General features: G+C 46.4%; 1 protein-coding gene across 1 annotated transcript in view; it reads left to right on the forward strand.

The window, feature by feature from the left end:
* NFATC4 (nuclear factor of activated T cells 4) overlaps positions 1–16,495 on the forward strand; it is a 32,644-nt gene extending 16,149 nt beyond the window's left edge. The window contains exons 4-10 of the mRNA XM_054993231.1: positions 5,042–5,241; positions 7,091–7,263; positions 9,496–9,636; positions 10,640–10,695; positions 12,333–12,459; positions 12,564–13,085; positions 14,550–16,495. Of these exons, the coding sequence (XP_054849206.1) occupies positions 5,042–5,241; positions 7,091–7,263; positions 9,496–9,636; positions 10,640–10,695; positions 12,333–12,459; positions 12,564–13,085; positions 14,550–14,617 (1,287 nt within the window). The 3' untranslated portion in view covers positions 14,618–16,495. The remainder of the gene's footprint in view (positions 1–5,041; positions 5,242–7,090; positions 7,264–9,495; positions 9,637–10,639; positions 10,696–12,332; positions 12,460–12,563; positions 13,086–14,549) is intronic.
* The last annotated feature ends 5,053 nt before the right edge of the window (positions 16,496–21,548 follow it).

Genomic DNA, 21,548 nt, shown 5'->3' on the forward strand with positions numbered 1-21,548 from the left:
GCTACAGAAGAATCCCTGGACTTTCCCTGAAGGAAGAGACAGGGTATACTCTATCTTATACCATAGAGTCTAGGAGAAACAGAAGTCCTAGAGTGACATCACATTCTTCCTTAAGTAATTTGATTTGGTTAACAAAATTAAGTAATTTGATTTGGTTAACAAAACGGCCCTCCCATCAAGATGGCAACTTTTAAACTCCTGAATTAAGCTGCTTTTTTTCTCTTGAGTAATCAAAGAGCTTCATATATTTATTTAAGCAGTGCCTACAACAACTCTATCAGCTAGGCTGGTATTATCTTTTCTTTTTTTTTGTATTTTATTAAAATTTTTAATACCAATTCAAAAAAAGGAAACAAAGAGAAAAACATATAACAGAGAAAAAAAGGAAAAAAAAGAACTGGAAAAGCAGAAAGAAAAAAAAATTATGAATAAGTACCAATTTTCTCTGTGAAAAGATATATGAGTATTACATATTATACCCTAACTCCGAATTTAACCTTACACTCAATATTATACCTTAGCTCCAAATTAACCCTAAATGACTATATCTTCTTTCCCTCTAGTACATTTTTCTCCATCTCCTAATCTTCAAAACCACAAACCACAAAAAGTCTATAAGGGGCTTCCAGGAAGCAATATATTTATCCAGTAATTTTCCCTAATCAAGGATGTACGTTTGGCCATCGTGGCATACTCCGTCATCTTCTTCAGCCATTCCTCCATTGTGGGTAATAGTGTAGCTTTCCATTTTTGATAATCTAACAGTCCCGCTGCCGTTGGCACATACAACAGGCCAGTATTATCAATCCCATACTATAGACCGGGATCTGAGTAAGAAATAGAAGCTTGCTTAAACATGCCTGGATGATTGATGTCTTGAGGATTCAGGTCAGTTTTAGAGTTTAGCCTGGATAAGGTCCCAGGTTTTGCTGCTAGCATCTCCTGTGAAAGGGAACAGGTTTGGAGAAAGATCTGAAGAGTTTCTGCCAGCCAGGATAATGAAATCGGAGAAAGCTGGAGCAATTGTCTGGCTGTATAAAGTAGCTTCCTACGTTCTGTCTGCCTCCAATCATTGGCAGTGATCCACACTGATCTATTTTACAGGTTCTCTAAGGGTTGTTGGAAAAGGAATACACAGTGTAGTGTTCGGAAGAATTTGAAGTGCTATATAAAGACTGCATTACCAAATGGTTTGCACATGTGGGTGGGGTATATGAACATCAAACTTTATTTATTTTTTTTAAAAAAGGACATTGAAAAATGAGAAGTGCAAATGAAACAAAAACATATTTGGAAAAGGATGTTCCAGAAAGTCACGGGCACATGAAGCTGTTTAATACTGAATCGGACCATTGGTCCGTCAAGGTCGGTATTGTCTGTCCAGACTGGCAGGGCTTCAGCTAGAGATCTTTCATATCTCCTGGCCCTTTCAACTGGAGAGGCCGGGAATCGAACCGGGAACCTTCTGTAGGCCAAGCAGATGCTCTGCTACTGAGCTGCAACCTCTTCTGGAGTTACCTTTATCAGAGATCCAGAATGGGCACCAACTGCATGTCAAGGGTATACTCAGTCACATACTTGGGTTTGCTGCTGTATGATGGATTGGAAAGCCAATTTAGCTAAGGTTATAGTGAGGTGGCTGAGAGTCCTGACCTGGATAGCCCAGGAGAACCTGATCATGTCAGATCTCAGAAGCTAAGCAGGGTTGGCCTTGGTTAGTAATTGGATGGGAGACCTCCAATGAAGACCAGGGTTGCAGCGAGGCAATGGCAAACCATCTCTGTTAGGGCCAAGCTACACATGACGAATGACACTTGAACAGCAAGTGGATTGAGTGGAGGGCAAGTGAACAGGGAGAAATACACTTGCTGTTCAAGTGTCATTCGTCATGTGTAGCTTGGCCCTTAGTCGCTTGCCATGAAAATCCCAGCAGGGGGTTGCCATAAGTCAGCTACGCCTTTCATTTTCTTACTGGGGATGGTACTTAGTGGCAGCTTCCGAGATACTTGATTTGCCCGCCTCCATGTGGTCATGACTTGAAAATACAAAACAGACCAAAAGTCTGTAATACAGCTTCCTGTTTCCCACAGCAGCAATCCTAATGCCTTTGAGAAGCCCTTTAGCAGGGCATGAAAATTACCTCCCCCTGCTATGTCAGCTATCTCCTTTCCAGCAGCTGGTATTTACAGGTACTCTGCTTCTGAACATGGAGGTTCCGTTTATCCATCAGGACCTATAGTCGCTGATAGGCCTAGCCATAAATTTGACAAATCCCCTATGAAAGACAGCATTGGCCATCGCCAGAGTCTGTGGCGATGAATCCCATAATGTCATTGCACATTGTGTAAAGGAGGACATCCTTTTGTGTTGTGAATCTATGCCCCATCTTGGACCGGTCTACGTTCTGTTATTCTGGGAGGGGTAGGGCAGAGTAGAAGTTACTTTCTTTCCATGCTGCTCGTAATGGCTTAAGTGTGGGGAATATGTCGAGACTCGAGAGTACTTCTGAGCATGTGCGGAGTGCCTTTCTACTGGCACAGCATAAATCTGCATTGGAATTGGATGGTCTAGCTGTTTGGCTGCTACAAGCTAACAGGGCAAACTCCTTTGAAGCCAACTGATCCACACACCAAAAGGAGATGTTTACATATACTAGCGAAGAAATGTTTTGGTTGCACCCTCCCCCTCCCCCCCCTAATTGCCTCTTCTCTCTCCTCCCCTTCTCCTCCCTCCTCTTCTATATTTGACCAGTTTCTGTATCATGCATCTGACGAAGAGAACTTGATTCTCGAAAGCTTATGCTACAATAAAATTGGTTAGTCTTAAAGGTGCTATTGGACTCTTTTTGATTTTGCATAAATCACAGCCTCCTTCTATGCATCAGACATTATAGGAATAAGCCTGGGGGGGTGGGCAGTGTGTTTGTAGAGGCAGACTCCTGTGTCTTTCTGCTTTAGATTTTAGCCAGTGAAAAGAGCTGGCCGGTATTGCTTCTCAACATAGTTTATTGACTTCCTGGCCGTTTTTATTTCCACCTATTTTCTCTCCCCTAACCTCCCCCTTTCCCCAAACTCTATTCCAAATCTATTTATATTTGACATTTTCAGCCAGACAAATCCAGCAGGGAATTTTTGGGGGGTGGTGATGGTGGTTTGCAAGCCTCCGTCCAGAAATTTGAAAGATGAAAATTATTCCCACTTCAAAGGCTTGCTTTACTGTGCGCAAAAAGAAGGGAAAAATCTTCCAAATGTCACAAATCTTTTCCTCCTTTCTAAAGTGAAATAGTTGCCTACCAAAAGGAGATTTCTACATTGAACAAGGGGGAAGTTTTCAATTTTGAGATGGAAAGGAGTGGGTGACATTTGGCCAGCTCGCCTCTAACAGGAACGCGCAGCGTGGGTCTTTGGGGAGAGAAGGCGTTCTGGGAGGGGGTGACGGGGATGCTAAAATCTGGCAGAGCTCGAGTACAAATTGCCTCGTGCCATCGCTCTGGTACAGAAAACCCCGAAAGGAGCCTTGTGGCAACCTGAGGACCTCACTGATGGATTATTGCAGTAACTTGTGTGGAAATTTTTGCTCATCAGATGCCGTGAACTTAAGTCTACAGAAGTATGTGCCACAACGAATCTGAGAGCCTTTAGGTGTCCACAAAATTCTGCCTCCAGTCTCAGTTCTGTCTGTCTCACAATTCAAGGCATTTACAATTTTGCGATCTCTGGACACAGGTATTCCCAGGCACTTCAGACTTGGAAACAAAAGTCGTTCTTCTGCTGTTAGAAAAGGCAGAGTTTTTTTATGTGTGCACGCCGTATCCTCCTTTCTTGCCGCGTTCCCCTGCAGCTAGGACCTAGGGTCTGCTCTTTCTCACGCTCTCTTCCTAGCATCATGGGGCTGCTTTCCTTCTGCATCCATCCCTCTGCGTCACTCATTGTGAATGGTAAGGGAGGGGGCCGCGCAGGGAAAATACCTCCCCAGATACCGTCTGGCAAAGTCCATTTTTCTTCTCAAAACAAGACTCTTCTTGTGCCTTTTAACTCGCCTTCACCTTTCTCCTGCAATATGACTCTTTCCCTGAAACTTGGCAGATCTTTGTGGGTCTGGAAGCTGCTTCCTTTACTGCTCCAGCTCTTTCTGGAATGTTCCATCTTCCATGACATGCGAAAGGAAGGGAGAGGGTTTTTTTTTTATTAAAGGGTGTGTTTCCCTTTAAGAGTCAAATTGACAACAGCTGGCAGTCTCAGTTTCTGATTGAAAACATCTGTGAAGCCTTGAGGCGAGACCACCGAATGGTTGACGTCTCCAGCTGCAGCGGCCAGTGCCAAAGAGGGTTCCGGATAAGAAGCTGCAGCGGCCTGCTGCGGCCGTGGTGGTGGGAAATAGGGAGGGATATGCAGGAAGCATTGCTATGACATCACTCTTCACAGGAATGAAGGTCCAATCCATAGGTCCACAACTGCAGAGCTTGATCTTAGCCCCCAGAATCTATTTCAGACTAAAGAGCTTGGCCCCAGGAGAACTTTAAGTGAGCACATAAGTACATTCCCTGACATTCCAACATTCCACAGCTAGACCTTTCCCCTCTGCTGCTTAATGGTGTTTGTGAAGGTTCTGTGACGTAGCTGGTGGTGCTTGATGCATAGCCCTGCTTGAACAGAAGTGGAACTTCACTTCTTTGACCGCCTCCCACCTCCCTGCTTGTGAAGAAATGAGATAAACTTCTCCTCCCTCATTTTCCTCCACTGTTTCTTTTGAACTGTAAGCTCCTTGGGGCAGGCAGCGGTCTCTTTTTGCCTGTCACATTAGATAACACAGTGTAGCTGATGGAGCATAAGCAATAAATAAAAACAGGATTTTTTTAAAAAAAATCTGTCAATGTCAGCTCTCAGCAGGGCCAGTTATTCTTAAGAAATGAGGGAAGAGAACTACAGACTGGAAGAAAAAAATGGCACCTTCCCATATCCACAGATGAATCTGAAAAATTGTCCTGTACTTAAAAGATTAAGGACTAGAAGTTTATTTACTCTCCGTTCTTCTCCCCAAGCTCTCCGGCTACGATGAGAAACCTCTGACCTTGCAAATGTTTATCGGCACAGCAGATGAGCGGAATTTGCGGCCTCATGCCTTCTACCAGGTGCACCGCATCACTGGCAAGATGGTAGCCACCACCAGCTACGAATCCATCATCAACGGCACCAAAGTCCTAGAGATGTCCCTGCTGCCTGAGAACAACATGGCTGCCAAGTAAGAGTTGACCTGGGGTTAGGCTTGCTATTTCCCCACCGTTGGCATGCAAGGCCCAGCCGTCGGCCCCAATCCTCTGTGCTCAAGAAAACGAGGAGCAGCAGAAAAAACTGACAGGAAATTGCCTCCTTAGAGACACTCAAGGAATTTCCCCATGCCTTTATGGTCTTTTGGCATGTTATGAGTGTGTGTAAGGCAAGCCGATTTCATCAGATCTCGGAAGCTAAGCAGAGTTGGTCTTGGTTAATAATTGGATGGGAGACCTCCGAGGAAGACCAGGGTTGCTATGCAGAGACAGGCAATGGCAAACCACTTCTGTTACTCTATTGCCTTGAAACCCTCTGGGGTTGCCATAAGTTGACTACAACTTGACGGCGCTTTCCACCACCACTACTAATTTGTGATTAACATTGTGAGTACACTCAACAAGAAACTGCAGCCAATCCTGTCTGACTGAGGAGTGGTGCCTCAGTGCCTCTCTATAGTATATGATTGATTCATTATATTTAGGAAATCTTTAGTTGTACTCATGGAAGTGTAATGTGTGAATTGGTCTCTGTGGAATTAACAATGGCCGCACTAGAAGGCAGAAAAAAAAGGGAAACCAGGTGCAAGGTGAAATAATGTATTAAAGTTTTTTTTTAATCCTAAATTTATTAAGGTTTTTTTATCAAAAAAACCTTAATAAATTCTTTCACCTTGCACCTGGTTTCCCTTTTTTCCTGCTTCTGTGGTGTTAAGCCAGGAAAACAGAGGTCTGACTTGAGTCTACCTGCTATATTTTTATCATCTCCTTCCTCCAAGGACCTCCGTACATATTTTCTCCTCTTCCATTTTATTCTCAAAACAACCCTTTGAGGTAAGTTAGGCTGGGTGAGTGGTACAGATTGCCCAGAGACCCTCGGGACTGAGGGGGGATTTGAACCCAGGTCAGCCAGCACTTTGCACCCATTGCACCACACACGCTGGCCAGCATGACTGTTCTTTCCCCACCTAAGGCACCACCTCTCCCCTTATGTGCCCCGGAGAACGCTCCGATCAGCTAGAAAACATCTGCTGGTGGTCCCTGGCCCCAGGGAGGCTCGGTTGGCCTCAACCAGGGCCAGGGCCTTTTTGGTCCTGGCCCCAACCTGGTGGAACTCTCTGTCTGAGGACACCTGGGCCCGTCAGGATCTTCTATCATTTCGGCGGGCCTGTAAGACGGAGATGTTCCACCAGGCGTGTGGTTGAGGCCAACATGAGATCCTCACTGAGCCTCCCACCAGCCTCCCACTAAGTGTGGGGTTATACAGTGTCCACCGGCCAGCTGCCCAACATATGGGTACAGCACGGGGCTATGTAGTGCCCATTCGTTAGCTGACCCACGTATGGGGTGCAGTACATTATCTGTCCGCTTCCCTCCCTCTGTATGCTGATGGGCAGGAATCTGAAATTGACCCCATCTTGGGGCAGTTATTATCTGTTTGTTGATTTTACGTTGAACTGTTGTTTTATGAATTGTTTTTAATATTTGTATTATATTTTTATAACTGTTGTACCTCACCCTGAGCCCGCTTGCGAGAAGAGCAGGTTAGAAATGTTAATAATGATAATGATAATGATAAATAATAATAATAATGGTTTCATGCCAGGCCACTCCAAATTTGATTTTTTTTAAAAAAAATTATCCCTAGTTATGTATGCTGTTTGGGTTTAGGGATGTTTTTTCTTTAAGAAAAATAGGTTGAAATATTTTCAAATTTTTCCAAGTCAGTTTTAAAAAACAACGCTTGACATTTTTCGGGATAAAACTTGACATTTAACTCTTCCCCCTCCCGATCTGATCCCAACTTCTTCCTCTTCCTGCTAGCATTGACTGTGCAGGGATCCTGAAGCTGCGGAATTCAGACATCGAGCTTCGCAAGGGGGAGACGGACATCGGGCGCAAGAACACACGGGTCCGCCTGGTCTTCCGGGTCCACGTGCCCCAAGGCAATGGCAAGGTGGTCTCCATCCAGACCGCCTCGGTTCCTATTGAATGCTGTGAGTCGTGGGCGGAAGGGGAAGTGCGGGAGGCCTTTGTGGCTTTAATAGTGCGTCTGTGTAACCCATTTAAGGTAAACCCTAAAATGCCGAGGAAGGGATAAAATCTTAACATAAACACATGCAATTCCAATAGAATAATAATCCATGAGATATAAATAAGGGAGCATTCAAATAAAAAACCATACAGAATAAATACGTTTCAACTGAATAGTCTTCTTCAGTGATCTCCAACGCATAAAAATTCTGCGGTTTTACAGAGGGTACTTTACTTTCCCTGTATGCCCATCCCCATGCTATTTCCTCTTTTCTTCCTCCTGGCAACCCCCATATCCTCACCTTTCCCCGCTTCATTTTCTCCTTCCCCCACCCACCAACAAACTGACCTTTCCTCTGCCCCCATTTTCAGCTATATTTATTATTTATTTACGTCATTTATACTCCACCTTTCTTTCCAATGGGGATCTAAGCAGCTTACATTAGAAGGTAGAGAAAGAAGTCTTTTTCTCCCTTTCTCACAATACAAGAAATCGTGGGCACTCAATGAAATAGCTGAGCAGTCGGGTTAGAACAGATAAAAGGAAGTACTTCTTCACCCAAAGAGTGATTAACCCATGGAATTCACTGCCTCAGGAGGTGGTGGCAGCTTCAAGCATTGACAGCTTCAAGAGGGGATTGGATAAACATATGGAGCAGAGGTCCATCAGTGGCTATTAGCCACAAGGTATAGATGGAACTCTCTGTCTAGGGCAGTGATGCTCTGTATTCTTGGTGTTGGGGGGGGGGCAATCAGTGGGAGGGCTTCTAGTGTCCCTTCCCCACTGGCAGACCTCCTGATGACACCTGGGGGGTTTGGCCACTGTGTGACACAGAGTGTTGGACTGGATGGGCCACTGGCCTGATCCAACATGGCTTCTCTTATGTTCTTATGTTCCTCTCTCTTTTTCCCTCACAACAACCCTGTGAGGCAAGGTTAGGCTGAGAGAATCTGACTGGCTCAAGGTCACCCAGCAAGCTGCCATAGTAGACTGGGGATTCGAACCTGGGTCTCCCAAATCTTAGTCTGAAACTCTGAAAATGGATCTCTTAGTCCATTGAGCTCAGTTTTGTTCTTTCCTTTTCTCCAGAGTCTTGAGCAGAGAAATATACACGCGACACGAGGGCAAAACCATACTAAGATCACTATCACCCACCTCACAGGGTATTTGTTGTTGTGGGGATAATAATGACCTACTTTGTAAACCGCTCTGAGTGGGCATTAAGTTGTCCTGAAGGGCGGTATATAAATCGAATGTTGTTGTTGTTGTTGTTGTTATCTCTGCCCCGTTTTTTGCTTGCAAATGGCTCGTGTCGACTCAGTTTACTTTGGGCTGTTGAGGGAAGGAAGAGGAAATGGAACTCTTCAGCAATTAGTTGGTTTTAGTCCGAACTATATGAAGGTTTTAATCATTTGGTTTTATTCTGATGTGTTTTAACTTTCCTTGAATCCTTTTTCGGAGAAAGGCAGGCCAAAAATGTCTTAAATAAATCTCCATCCCTTTCGAAATGCTTTCTTAGGAAAAAATACATTTTTAAAGGACACATCCCCCTCCCGTTTACAATACTATTAGCGGAGCCGGGGATGTGAAAAAGGGTTAAAACTTCTCTTTCTTCCCCTTGGAGCAAATCGAGGTCTTCCAAGCCTACAATTTGCATTTTGAGCCTGGGCAGAGGTGTGTGTGTGTGTGTGTGTGTAACCTTGTCTCTTCTATCAGAGCCCTGAGAGGCTTTAACTGAAGATGCCGGGGAGGGGACTGAGCCACAAAAGGCATCCTTGTCTCATGTTGTGCATTGTGCACTGAAGACCGTCCACCACCTATGCAGGGGCTCCTAAGTGTGGCGCAGGGCATGATGTAAGAGCCAAGCCCTGTGCCTAAAATGCTGTATTTTAATATTTATTCCGCCAATCGAGAAATTTTATTGTATATGGAATAGTGTTTTAATGTTTGTTTACAATATTTTTATTGTGTTTAAACTGCATGTTACAAATTGTATGCTGATACCCCGCCCTGAGTCCGTCTGGCGGGGAGAGCGGTCTAGAAATGCAATAAATAAATAAATTCCAGGGACCGAAAATGGATGGATTGCGCATTGGTGCCTGCACCAAAGTAGCAGTCCCCCAGCCCTCCTAGCCCTCATCTGTGCCTTTCTCGCTCTCCTGACTCCCCATCCTTGGTCCTTGTTTGCTTCCAGCCCAGCGTTCTGCTCAAGAGCTCCCCCAGGTGGAAAGCTACAGCCTCAGTGCCTGCTCTGTGCATGGGGGCGAGGAGATGGCAATTGCCGGCGCCAACTTCCTGCCCGAGTCCAAAGTCGTTTTCATTGAACGAGGGCCTGGTAAGTGAACCAGCATTAATCTGTAGTGACGGTGACCATTTTGACTTTGATTGCTTTAAAAGGGTTTTGCCTGTCCGTAGCTATTATGGCTGAGAGTGGCACCTCCATTTGCAGTGGCAGTATATCACCCATTACTGGATGCTGGGAACCACGACCGGTCCCGGGTTGAGCAGAGAATGGCCAAACCCTCCTCAAGCCCACTACTAACCTCCCTTTCTTGCCCTCCCACCCATGTGCCCCCACCTGCCTGTGCATCCTTCCTCCGCCTGTTCACGAACTGTCCTACCATCTGAAATCACAGCTGCCCACACGACCCGCACACCTCTTCTGTGATGGTACTGGGTGATGGCTGCAGCTAGGAGTGCCGTTGCAATGCTCACCAGGAACGCTGATGCTTTGTGCATCACATGCCCTGCTCCCCCAGCGCTAGGCAGCGTGTGCGGCTGGGAACAGGGTTGACACAGCATTCACAAGCAGCCAGCAAAGAGCATGAGCGCAGACATCAGAGGAGATGTGTGAGTCAGCAGCAGTGGTCCCCGCCAGAAGCCATGAGCCAGGGCAGCTGCCCTACCTCGCCGTGTGCTGATGCTGGCCCTGTCGGGGACAGAGGATGGAAATGCTGTTTCCAACATGTCTTTCCTGTAAGCTTCTGAGAGATGTCTGATGGGCCATTCTGGCATTCTTAGGGTTGCCAGGACAAGACTGGCAACTGGCAAGAGATTAGCCACTGAGGGGTGAGGCTCACCAGCAACATAATGGCATCTCCGGTGGCAAGCTGATGTCTCTTCCGGTGACATCAGTATCTTAGCTGTTGCCTCCCCATTCTGATCTCATTTTTCACCTGCTGCCAAGCCGAGCAGCAGCAAGAAGCTCTCACTGGAGCCTGTCCATCCTCCATACGTTCTGAACGTGACACCTTTCTCCTTTCCCAATCTCCTGCTCACTGCATTGTCTCCAGGCCCTCTTTTTCCCCCACAGTCACTCATGTGCTTTTGAATTTCAGATGGAAAGCTCCAGTGGGAAGAGGAGGCATGCATTAATCGGTTGAAAAGCACTGAGGTGAGAATCCCAAATGGGAATTCGCCCCCATGCGAACACAGTGTGTTTCATTTCTCTTTGCAAAGGGGGATGTCATGTTTTTGTAACTCAAATGATTCGAGGCTCGTGATAACAAAGATATATACAGGGCTTTTTTTCAGCCGGAACGCGGTGGAACAGTGCTCCGGCACCTCTTGAAAATGGTCACATGGCTGGTGGCCCCGCCCCCTGATCTCCAGACAGAGGGGAGTTTAGATTGCCCTCTGCGCATGGTGCAGCCATGTGACCATTTTCGCCAAGGGCGATTTAAACTTTAAAAAACTCCCCCCTTGTTCCAGCTGACCCAAAGTGACGTCATTGTGCGGTCCTGAGTTCCACCACCTCTTTTCCCAGAAAAAAAGGCCTGGATATATATAAATGGCAATCAAGTAATAATCTGGCAAAGGATAGAAAGAACTGTAGAGCTGGTTTTGGTGGAATCCCAGAATGGATTTGCAGGAATCTGGATTCTTTTTTCCCCTTCTTCTTCTTGCATGCTTTAGACGGAGTGGTGGGCATCTTTGCTTAGCCCTCTCTTAGTGTCTTTTCCCAGTCACTCTAGAGATTATCATCTTCTTAACCTTCTTTCAGGGCAATGACAGAAACATCCCACTGGCAGTTGCCAAATATATATCTATGGCCCAGAGATTCTGAGATAATAATCAGCCTGAGCTTAGATGTCTCAGAACCCGAGACTCCTGTCTCTTGCTCTGATAGAGAGGCTCATAATTTTTTAGCTTCCTTGATTATTTGTTAATTTCTATAAGTTTTAGAGACTGTAAGAGTGCTTAGTTTGGATTTTTTTGTTTTTATATTTTATTCTGTTCTTCAAAATCTGTATGATATAGCATAGTGGTTAAGTGGTTGGGCTGTGAATCCGATCCGATCAGCCTTTATTGGCTTATAATAGACAAAACAAAAGGATACAGGAAAAAAAAGAACAAAATATAATATAAAACTGTTAAATGATATCAGTAGTTATTTCTGAAGCTTTTCCTGGCACAGCTTTATAGCAAATTGTAAAAACGTTGCTACCTTCTCAGTTATATCAGAGGAGAAATCATTTAAGAGACAGTAGATCTCGTGGGAATCAGAAAAAAACCTGTTTTATTAGCTAAAATAGAGATTACATGTTTAAGATGGATATTGACATAAAAAGGACAATAGAAAAGAACATGTGGAATTGTTTCGATACAGCTGGTATTACATAGACAGTGCCTGGCCTGCCATAGCTACTCTAGTGGTTGAGAGGTTGGGCTGCAAATCAGCACTCTGCCGGTTCAAATCCCACTACTGTCATGACCTCAGTCGGTGGCCTTAGATAAGCCACTCCTATCCACCTCAGCTCCCCAGCTGTTTTGTGGAGATAATAATAACACTAATTTTGTTCACTGCTGTGAGCCAGGCACTAATCTGTCTAGAAGAACGGTATATAAGCTTAATTATTATTATTAGTATTATATCATTTTGTTTTGTCTAAAAGTCTGTGAGTTATATATAGACACATCTGTTAATACAAGGGGGAATCTTCTGGGGCCACAGCTGCCGAAAAGAAGGGGTTATGGGCAATGAGGCTGCTTGAGAATTTTAAGGAGAGGGACTGTCATTCTCTTCTGCAGACCTCGCTGACCCTCACAGTCCCTGAATATAACAACAAGCGAGTTTCACGACCGGTTCAGACATACTTCTACGTTTCGAATGGGCGCCGGAAAAGGAGCCCCGCTCAGGCCTTCAAATATTTACCCGGTAAAAAAAGGCACAAACCGAGGGCTGGGAAGAAATGGAGGGGTGGTATTAATCTAACACTGCTGATGCTTCTCCACTTCCTTTCTTCTCCATGTTTTCTACAGTGATCTTCAAGGAAGAACCCCTTCCAGATTCCCCGCTCCGTAGTTTCCCGCCTACCTCTCAAAGCACCCCTTTCTCCTCACAGTCCATCCAGAGCTCCATGGATTTCTCCCCTTCTAGGCCTCCCTTCCCTTATGGCCCGGAGCGTTCCCCACCCTGTTCCCCCTACAGTCCGGACTGGGGCCCTTGCTCGTTTCCCACCCCTCCCCGTTATACCCCTTCCTTCCGTTTCCCATCTAGCGAGGCCTACAGAGGCACTAATCTGTCTGTACCCCTCCTCTCTCCGGGTGACTTGCCCCACTTCCTTCCTTTGGATTGCCGCCCTCCCCCTTTCCAGTCCCTCAGTTCTCAACTTGGTCCTCAGCCACCAGGGCATAGAGAAACCCACAGTGATGATGGGACTCCTGAGTGGACAGATCTGGAGCTGGGACCGGAGGGGCAGAACACCAAAGAGCAGGAGAGATCAGGCTTTGGCGGTAGCTTCCGGGCTAACCTGCCTGTCCACGGGATCACGTTGGAGGAAGGTAAAACTAGAGTGGTGCATTTTTCTCCAAATCTAGTAAGTAGTCATTTCAAGGGTCAAGAATCAAATATTATTGAAGTGATTTTGAGGGGAGTAGAGTGAGCTAAAGGCTTTTTAGTACTTTCAGCTAGGGATGCTATATCGGGAGCAGCAGTTCTCTTTGATGGCTGCCTGCCCCTTTGATACCGACAGAAAGAATTGGGCAGGGGCCTGTTTGCTAGCTCAATGACATCACTTCTGTTTTAAACTGGAAGTAGCAAAGGACACTCTAGCATCCCACAAAGATTCTATAGTGAAATCATACAGTTTTTGCAAAATGCTAGATCATCCCAAGTGATATGCTGACATCACTTCCAGGTACACGAGGAGTGATGTCAGTGAGTTACTGGTGAGCGCTCCCCCCCTCCCCCCAGCAAGATGAGCCTCCCACTGGTTGCCAGAGGAGTCCTAGCAACCCTAGTTACAGGACTATTTAAGCTAAACTTAAACGGGCCCAAGCTTTCCCACTGAGCTTCTATCAAGGTAGAGATTTGGACTTGGGACTTACTACACCACATTAATGTATAAGTATGGCGTTAATGGTTAAACTGAGAGCCAGTTTGGTGTAGTGGTTAAGAGCAGCAGGACACTAATCTGGAGAGCCAGGTTTGATTCCCCACTCCTCCGCTTGAAGCCAGCTGGGTGACCTTGGGTCAGTCACAGCTCTCTAGAGCTCTCTCAGCCCCACCAACTCCACAGGGTGATTGTTGTGGGGATAATAATAGCATACTTTGTAAACGCTCTGAGTGGGTGTTAAGTTGTCTTGATGGGCGGTATATAAATCAAATGTTGTTGTTGTTGTTAAAATGGGGAGATTCAGGTCTTGAGAAGAGCGCTGCTGGATTAGACCAAAAGTCCATCTGGGCCAGCATCTTCCCTTCCACAGTGGTCAGTTGGATGACTTTAGAAGGCCCCCAGGCAGAGGGGGCATGAGGCCAAACTCACCCACGTTGTCCTCCAGCAACTTGCATTCAGATGTCCATGGCTTGTGAACACACAAAAAGGTTCCATTTGTGTATCGAAAGGGTATTAATAGGCCTCAGCTCCATGAACTTGTCCAGTCCCTTTTCAAAACCCATCTCAGCTCATATCTTCGGAGGCTTTGGCTTGGTTCGTGCGCGCAGCCGGATGGGGGCTGGAGGGCAGAGTCCTGAGATGGCAGGACTCTGCAGACTATTGTGCACAGCTGAACTATGCAAGAGGTATGGGGCTGGCCAGCCAGCAAAATGGGCAGGGGGTGCTTTTCCAAGGCCTCCTTTCGCTCCTGGCCTGCCCTTGCATATGCAGCAAATGACCGCTTCCCTCTCTTAGTCCGCCCTTTCATACGCAGCAAAGTTGAATTTCCTCAAGCAATCGGCCCTACTTCTTTGGGCCCCAGAATGTTTGGCGTCTCTGTTTATGTCTCACAACTGTTTTCTCCCTTTAGTGACCGAGATCATTGGCAGAGACTTGAGTGACTTCCCCGAGCCTTCCTGCAAAGGAGGGCACAGCTGAGAAACTGCCTGATCCCACAGCACTCCGATCATCCCAGACAACTGGAGGCTCGGCTCAGACAGGCAACCTGGAAAAAGTCATCGACGGCGAGAACTGCTTTGAGCAACGTGTTCTCATATCGGAGGGATCTTGTACTGACCCGTCTGCCTCTGATCTTCCTGCCCCTCTTTTCCTGTATTTTATCCTTGCTTCCTTTCATTCTCTCAATGTTTCTAGAAGGACATAACTCAGAATTGCCAAGGTGGATCAAGGCAATGGTACGTCTCACAGTTTTTAATATCCTCCAAGGACATCCAGCCTCCGGAAGGCTCAAAGGACCAGCATGATAGGTATAGCCACTGTTTGCCCCCCATAACCGGAGGAAAGCAAGACTCTAGTTGAAGATCGGCATTGGCTCTTAACATCATGAGAGGTGTGATCCTTCCTCTGTTTATCAACTCTCTTATGATAGTGGTTATTACAATATCCAGTGGCAGTGAGTTCCATCAGTTAACCTGCTCTGCATGGCCATCTAAATGAAAACGTCCAAAAATAGTGTTAGTCTAATCTCTCTCCTCCGTTATGCCCAGCCTCCCTGACTGTTCTCGTTATGCACACACACACCCCATCACTGTGGCACTCAGTTTTTCCATCTAGGGCCGATTCCCTTTTACTTTATGTGCAGCAGAAGGCTTCCAGGTTCGAATGCCTATCTCAATGGTTCCTAATGGTAGCGCAAGAGAAGCATGTGCAGAGTGATTTTCTGGGAATCCCTGGCAGCAAATCTGACCCCAAATCTGCTATCCATCCAACCTGCAAAGCAGAATTTCAGGGGAGTGTCGAGTGCGCTCTAGGGCTCTGGCCTTTCCAACCTTCAGGTAGCAGCACAGGATCTGCTGGGCAGCAAGTACATCACAGGAAGTTGTGGGACATCAGAGTCATATGACAGGAAGAAGACGAGCCAGAGCGACAACTTCTGCAATGGAAGGAAGACTGCTACAAGTGTGTGCGGAAAGTTGGAGGACAGGCTGGCAGGGGTGGCATTGCCTGGTCTTGGAAGAAAAGGAAGGGATGGGAGAGCTTTTGCAAGAAGGGAAGGTCTTTAAACCTACCTGCTTTAAAGAAGAGTTCTCTCCACTGCTGAGTTACCTCTCTGCCGTGCCCTGCCGTTCCTCTTGGTGTGCAAACAAAGTAGGCAGGAAACAATGCCTTTGCAGTGCCTGTGTGGTAGCAGCAAGTCTTTCCAAAAGGCAAGCAATGAACCTCAGAGGTGGCTCTACAGGAGCACGTGACCCAGCAGGTGGGGCTCCTTGACTCTGCTGAGGATCCCCACCCACCCACGTTCTAGGAAGTGCACTTGTGCTACAGGGTGGTGTTGAAGTCTGGCATGGACTGAGTGTGCCTCCTGAGACATGCCCCAAAAGATGAACATCTGAAGTTTGTACATGTTTTCTTTGTAGCTTGATACTCTGACTAGCAGTGGGTCTCAGATAGTGGAAGACTCCTTCCAGCACCTGCTACCTGAGAGGTTTTCGTCTAAAGATGCCGGGCCTTCAATCTGGGGCCACCTTCATGCAAAGCAAGTGGTCTCTCACCAAAGGCCACAGCTTCTCCCCAAATAATTTGATGTGCACAGTGTTTCCTTGACAGGTGCTCTGCCTTCTTCTGATGCCCGTTCTTTGTGGAGAAGGTAGAAAGTTTGACAACAAGGGATCCCTTCTTAGTTAGCATCCATTAAGGTCTCCCCAGGCCCTGATGGCTCAGGTGAAGCTGGCTAGGAGGACTTGGATGGGAGACCAACAAGGAAGTCCAGGGTTGCAATGCAGAGGCAGGCAATCACAAACCACCTCCGTCCATCTCTTGCCTTGAAAACCCCTTAGGAGAGCCAAGCCATTTCCACACAGCTTACCTTCTCTCGGAATGACCCGGAACATTGCGCATAAACTGCGGAAGATCAGGTTTCCTCGCGCGATCTTCTGCGTTTTTTGCACGATGTTCCGGGTCGTTCCGAGGGAAGGTAAGCCATGTGGAAACAGCCCCAGTGTGGTGTAGTGGCCAGAGTGGTGGACTTGGATCTGGGTGACCCAGGTTTGATTCCCGTTCTCCCATGGAAGCTTGTGGGATGACCTTGGGGAAGTCACACACACTCAGCCTAACCTACCTCATAGGGTTGCTGTGAGGAAAAAAATTAAGGAGAGGAGATTGATAATGAGTTGCTTTTGGTCCCCGTTGGGAAGAAAGGTGGGATATAAGTGAAGTAAAATAAAATTTGGGGTCACCATAAACTGGCTGCGACTTGATAGCATCTTACACACTCACAGGCCATTTTCACACATCTTTAAATTAGCGCGATACGGAAGGCATGTGATTTTTGACGTCATCCGTTTACAAAATGGAGGCAGGCAGAGATGATCGTGCTTTTGTGGTGTTTTGTAAACGGCATCAAAAATCATGCGAGGAAGCCGGCAGCCTCCCCTGAGTATTGCGCTGTTTTAAAGACGTGTGAAAACATCCACAGTGTCTCCCCATCTTTCATCTCTGTTGTTTTCAGTGGTGCAAAGAAACTCCTGGGGAATGTCTGCAGGTAACTCCACAATCTCTTTCCATTCCCCGCATGGTTTGGAATTGTGTCCCTGCTGAAGAAACTGCAGTTGTATTTATGGTGGCTGTTTTACAGCAAAGGTAAAAGGATAGGTCTTCGCTTCATTGGTTGTATTCACAGTGCTAAGTGAACAAAAAAGGGAGGGCGGGTTATCTCTAGAAAATACAAAGCAGGACAATTAATTGGAGGTGCTAGTCCTTATGGACACTTTGATTTTATTAGAGGCAATATGGGAGGTAATTTGCAACAGGCTTGTGTGTATATATATACACAAGCCGGAGCCTCAGGGTAAAGAGGCCACTAACACTTTTAAAGCAGCAGAGCAGCTTTGGAAAAATTGTTCCAAATCCATACGTGCTGTTCCTCTCCAGGAGTAACCTCTGGGGAAACCAGTTCTACAGACTTACAGCAGAAGCTGGCATTGAGCAGCACTGATTGGCTGCTGCCTGTGACGTCGCCAACAAACCTCATCCCCAAAGCAATGTTGCACTTTTTCTAAGGTTTCTTTAAAAAAAAATGGTGATGAATGAACAGGTAAACAGCTATGCAACGCCTTTTAAAATATAAAAGGCGAGCAGCTCTTCTGAAACATGGAGGGAGGGGTATGACTGATGGCCCTGCCTACATCTGATTGACTGGTTTGCATATCTATCATTCTGGTTTCAAAGCTGGAGGGAATCTTTTGTCAGTGCTGCACTTGAGTCAGCTGTGAACTCTCTTTTTATTACCTGCCTATTCATCCTGAGGGCCAAGCTACACATGATGAATGACACTTGAACGGCAAGTGGATTGAGTGGAGGGCAAGTGAACAGGGAGAAATACACTTGCTGTTCAAGTGTCATTCGTCATGTGTAGCTTGGCCCTAAGTTTCTCAGCACAGTCCTTAAGCCTGTGGAAAGAAGCTTGAAAATATATGTGTGATGGCTAGTAAAAACTCAGATGCCATAGCTGCTGTAACATAGTGGTTGAGAGGTTGGGCTGCAAATCAGCACTCTGCTGGTTCAAATCCCACGACTGCCATGAGCTCAGCAGGTGGCCTTGGGTAAGCTATTTCTCTCAGCCCCTGCTCCCCAGCTGAATTGTTCAGATAATAATAACACAGACCGTGTTCACCACTCTGAACGGTGCATGAATCGGTCTCGAAGAGCAGTACATAAGGGCACTGTTGTTATTGTAGCTGGGCCTGGACAGGAGTCTCGGAGCGGGACCACAAGTGATGCCTGACACAGGTTGGACACTTGTCAGCTTCCCTCAAGTTTTGATGGGAAATGTAGGCATCCTGGTCTTGCAGCTTGGCTCTCTGACTGCTGTCCAATGGACTTTTCAACTGTCACTTGTCCAACATTCCGCCAAGCTGCCTACATTTCCCATCAAAACTTGAGGGAAGCTGGCAAGTGTCCAGCCTGTGCCTTTTGTCACTTATGGTCCCACTCTCAGTGATTAGAAGCCATTGACTGTTCCCCACAGTTTGCCAAAACAGACTTGGTTGCTGTAGATTTGCAATGTCGCGCAAATCTCGCGTGAGAAAACGTGATCTTGCGCGTTTTTTGCGTGATGTTCCGGGTCGTTCTGAGGGAAGGTAAGCCGTGTGGAAACAGCCCAGATGTGTGGAATTGTGCACCAGGCTTGTAGGTTGCCGAATTGCAGCTCTTCTGGGCTTTCAGTTTACCTTGATGAGGAAGTTTTGATGAAGGAGGATATGCACTGCGGTAGCTAGCCACCTCTGCTGCTAACTAATATATCTTGTTAAAACTCCCGACTGGGAACTGATAACACAGGTGAGAAAGCGGCTAGTTTTATGAGACACACACACACACGGTTGTATTCTGCGAGAGTGCTTGTAAATGAGAGGTGGAAAAGAATCGGGAAGAAATGAAAACTGCCACAGTGGTGGAGAGGTGCTTCAAGAAGGGGAGGGGTGCACAGAAGCCCGACCCCCCCCCCTCCCCAATTGCTCCTGGGGTGGGGATTGAGGCTCCGGAATGGATATTTTATGTCCCTGTAGGGGGCAATCAATTCTCTAATCTGGATGGAAGGAGGAGTTGGTGTTTATATTTTTGATAAATATATGTTGGGGTGGGGAATGTTCTTTTGTAATTAAATGCGTAAAATGTAAAGGAAATAACATTTCTTGTGCAACTGTGTGGCTTTTTTTTTCTTTTGCTTAGGAGGCGTCTTAAAGAAAGGGAAGTTCTACAAAGCAGAAAAGGATTTAGAGAAATGTGGAAGTACTTCTGTGTGCGCCCGTGCGTGTTTGTATGTGTGAGAGAAGGAGCGTTAACCTTCCAGTCTCTCTTAATCATCTATTTTATAGAGCAACCTCCAGTTTCTCTGCTTCCGGACGCTGCTGACCGAGCTGCTGCGACGTCTTGGAATGCTTCTAAACATTCTAACTTCTAGTGTGAGGATGAAATGGATACAATGGTATCCAAAAGCTGCCCTGTCCTGTTTAATTTTTCTTTTAAATTGCTCCACTTCTCCTTCATACATAGTCTTCCCAACCTTACGTGTGAGATTGGTTAGGGTGAGAGAGAAAGTGACTTGCTTAAGTTCATCCAGTAAACTGCACTACAGAGTGTGCATCTCAACCCTTTTTTCACCCCCAGTCCTTGTACAACGTTCTAACACTACAGCAGGCTGGTTCCTCGGTGTCTTTAGAGTGGTATTCTCTAGTTGTGCTGTTACCCAGATTGCCAGTGTACCTAATTTTATGTACAACGTGCTAAAAAGAGGGATGGTAATAATAATAACAACAACATTTGATTTATATTCCACCCTTCAGGACAACACAACACCCACTCGGAGCAGTTTACAAAGTGTGTTATTATTATCCCCACAACAATCACCCTGTGCAGTGGGTGGGGCTGAGAGAGTTCTGAGAGAGCTGTGACTGACCCAAGGTCACCCAGCTGGCTTCAAGCAGAGGAGTGGGGAATCAAACCCAGTTCTTTAGATTAGAGTCCTTCCGCTCTTAACTACTACACCAAAATGGCTTATAAGGGTGGCTTATATGCGGTACAGCATAAATGGAGTGCAAATATGGACAAATATTTCTCCCTTGGCTGTGCCATGTTGAGTCTGGCGTTCAGTCATGGAATCTTGTACATGAAGGCAGCTGTTGTGTCTGATACGGACAGCCATGTGGCTGGGCGGGGGGAGTGTGTGAGAGAATGAGTGAGCATGTGGTAGTAATTGCATGGTGTAGTGGTTAAAAATGCCAGACTAACATCTGGGAGACCCAGGTTTGAATCCCCACTCTACCACAGAAGCTCACAGAGTGATGTTGGGCTAGTCACTCCCTCAGACTTTATCTGCCTCACTGGGTTGTTGAGATGAGGATAAAATTGAGGGGGGGGGGGGAGATTGATGCTGTAAGCCATGTTTGGAAAGCAAAGCAGCATAAATAAAATCTCATTGGGGCACTGGCGATGTTGGTGTGCAAGAGTGGACAGAAATTTGAAAGAGTTCCAGGGGGATGAGAGGTAGTAGGGAAGGATCTCTTCCAGGTGCCTGTGGGCTGTGTATCAAAGGTAGAAAGAGAAATTGAGGTGAAGCTTAGAGTGATATCAAGGACACTGTTGGAAGAATTAAGGATCAGAACAAAGCATACATCTATCCTGACCTAATGTGCTTGGCTTTAACTTTATACCAGTTTGCTGTAGTGGTTAAGAGCGCGGGGACTCAGATCTAGAGAACCCGGTTTGATTCCCCACTCCTCCACTTGAAGCAAGTTTGATGCAGTGGTTAAGAACACAGGTCTCTGATCTGGAGAACCAGGGGCCAAGCTACACATGACGAATGACACTTGAACGGCAAGTGTATTTCTCCCTGTTCACTTGCCCTCCACTCAATCGACTTGCCGTTCAAGTGTCATTCGTCATGTGTAGCTTGGCCCCAGGTTTGATTCCCCACTCCCTCACTTGAAGCCAGCTGGGTGACCTTAAGTCAGTCACAGCTTCTAGGAGCCCTCTCAGCCCCACCCACTTTGCAGGGTGATTATAGTTGTAGGGATAATAATGAATACTTTGTAAACCACTCTGAGTGGGTGTTAAGTCATCCTGAAGGGCAGTATATAAATCGAATGTTGTTGTTATTATACATACACAAATGTACACACACACATGAATCTGCTTCTTCACTCCCTCTTTGATATTTAAGGTTCCTGTGACGAGCAGACATTCTGTCTGCTGTTTCACCTTAAAGGGAAAAAAAACACTCAGTGGGTGGTGGTACTTCAAGGTAGACTGTCTGAACACGGGGACTCTGTGCTCTTTGCTTGGTGTTCTTCAAAAGAGCCAAGGAGCCGGCTCAGAGATTTTGTGACAGGATCCTCCCAGAGCGAGGGCGGGG

This window comes from Eublepharis macularius, chromosome 12 (assembly GCF_028583425.1).
Source record: "Eublepharis macularius isolate TG4126 chromosome 12, MPM_Emac_v1.0, whole genome shotgun sequence".
Lineage (NCBI taxonomy): Eukaryota > Metazoa > Chordata > Lepidosauria > Squamata > Eublepharidae > Eublepharis > Eublepharis macularius.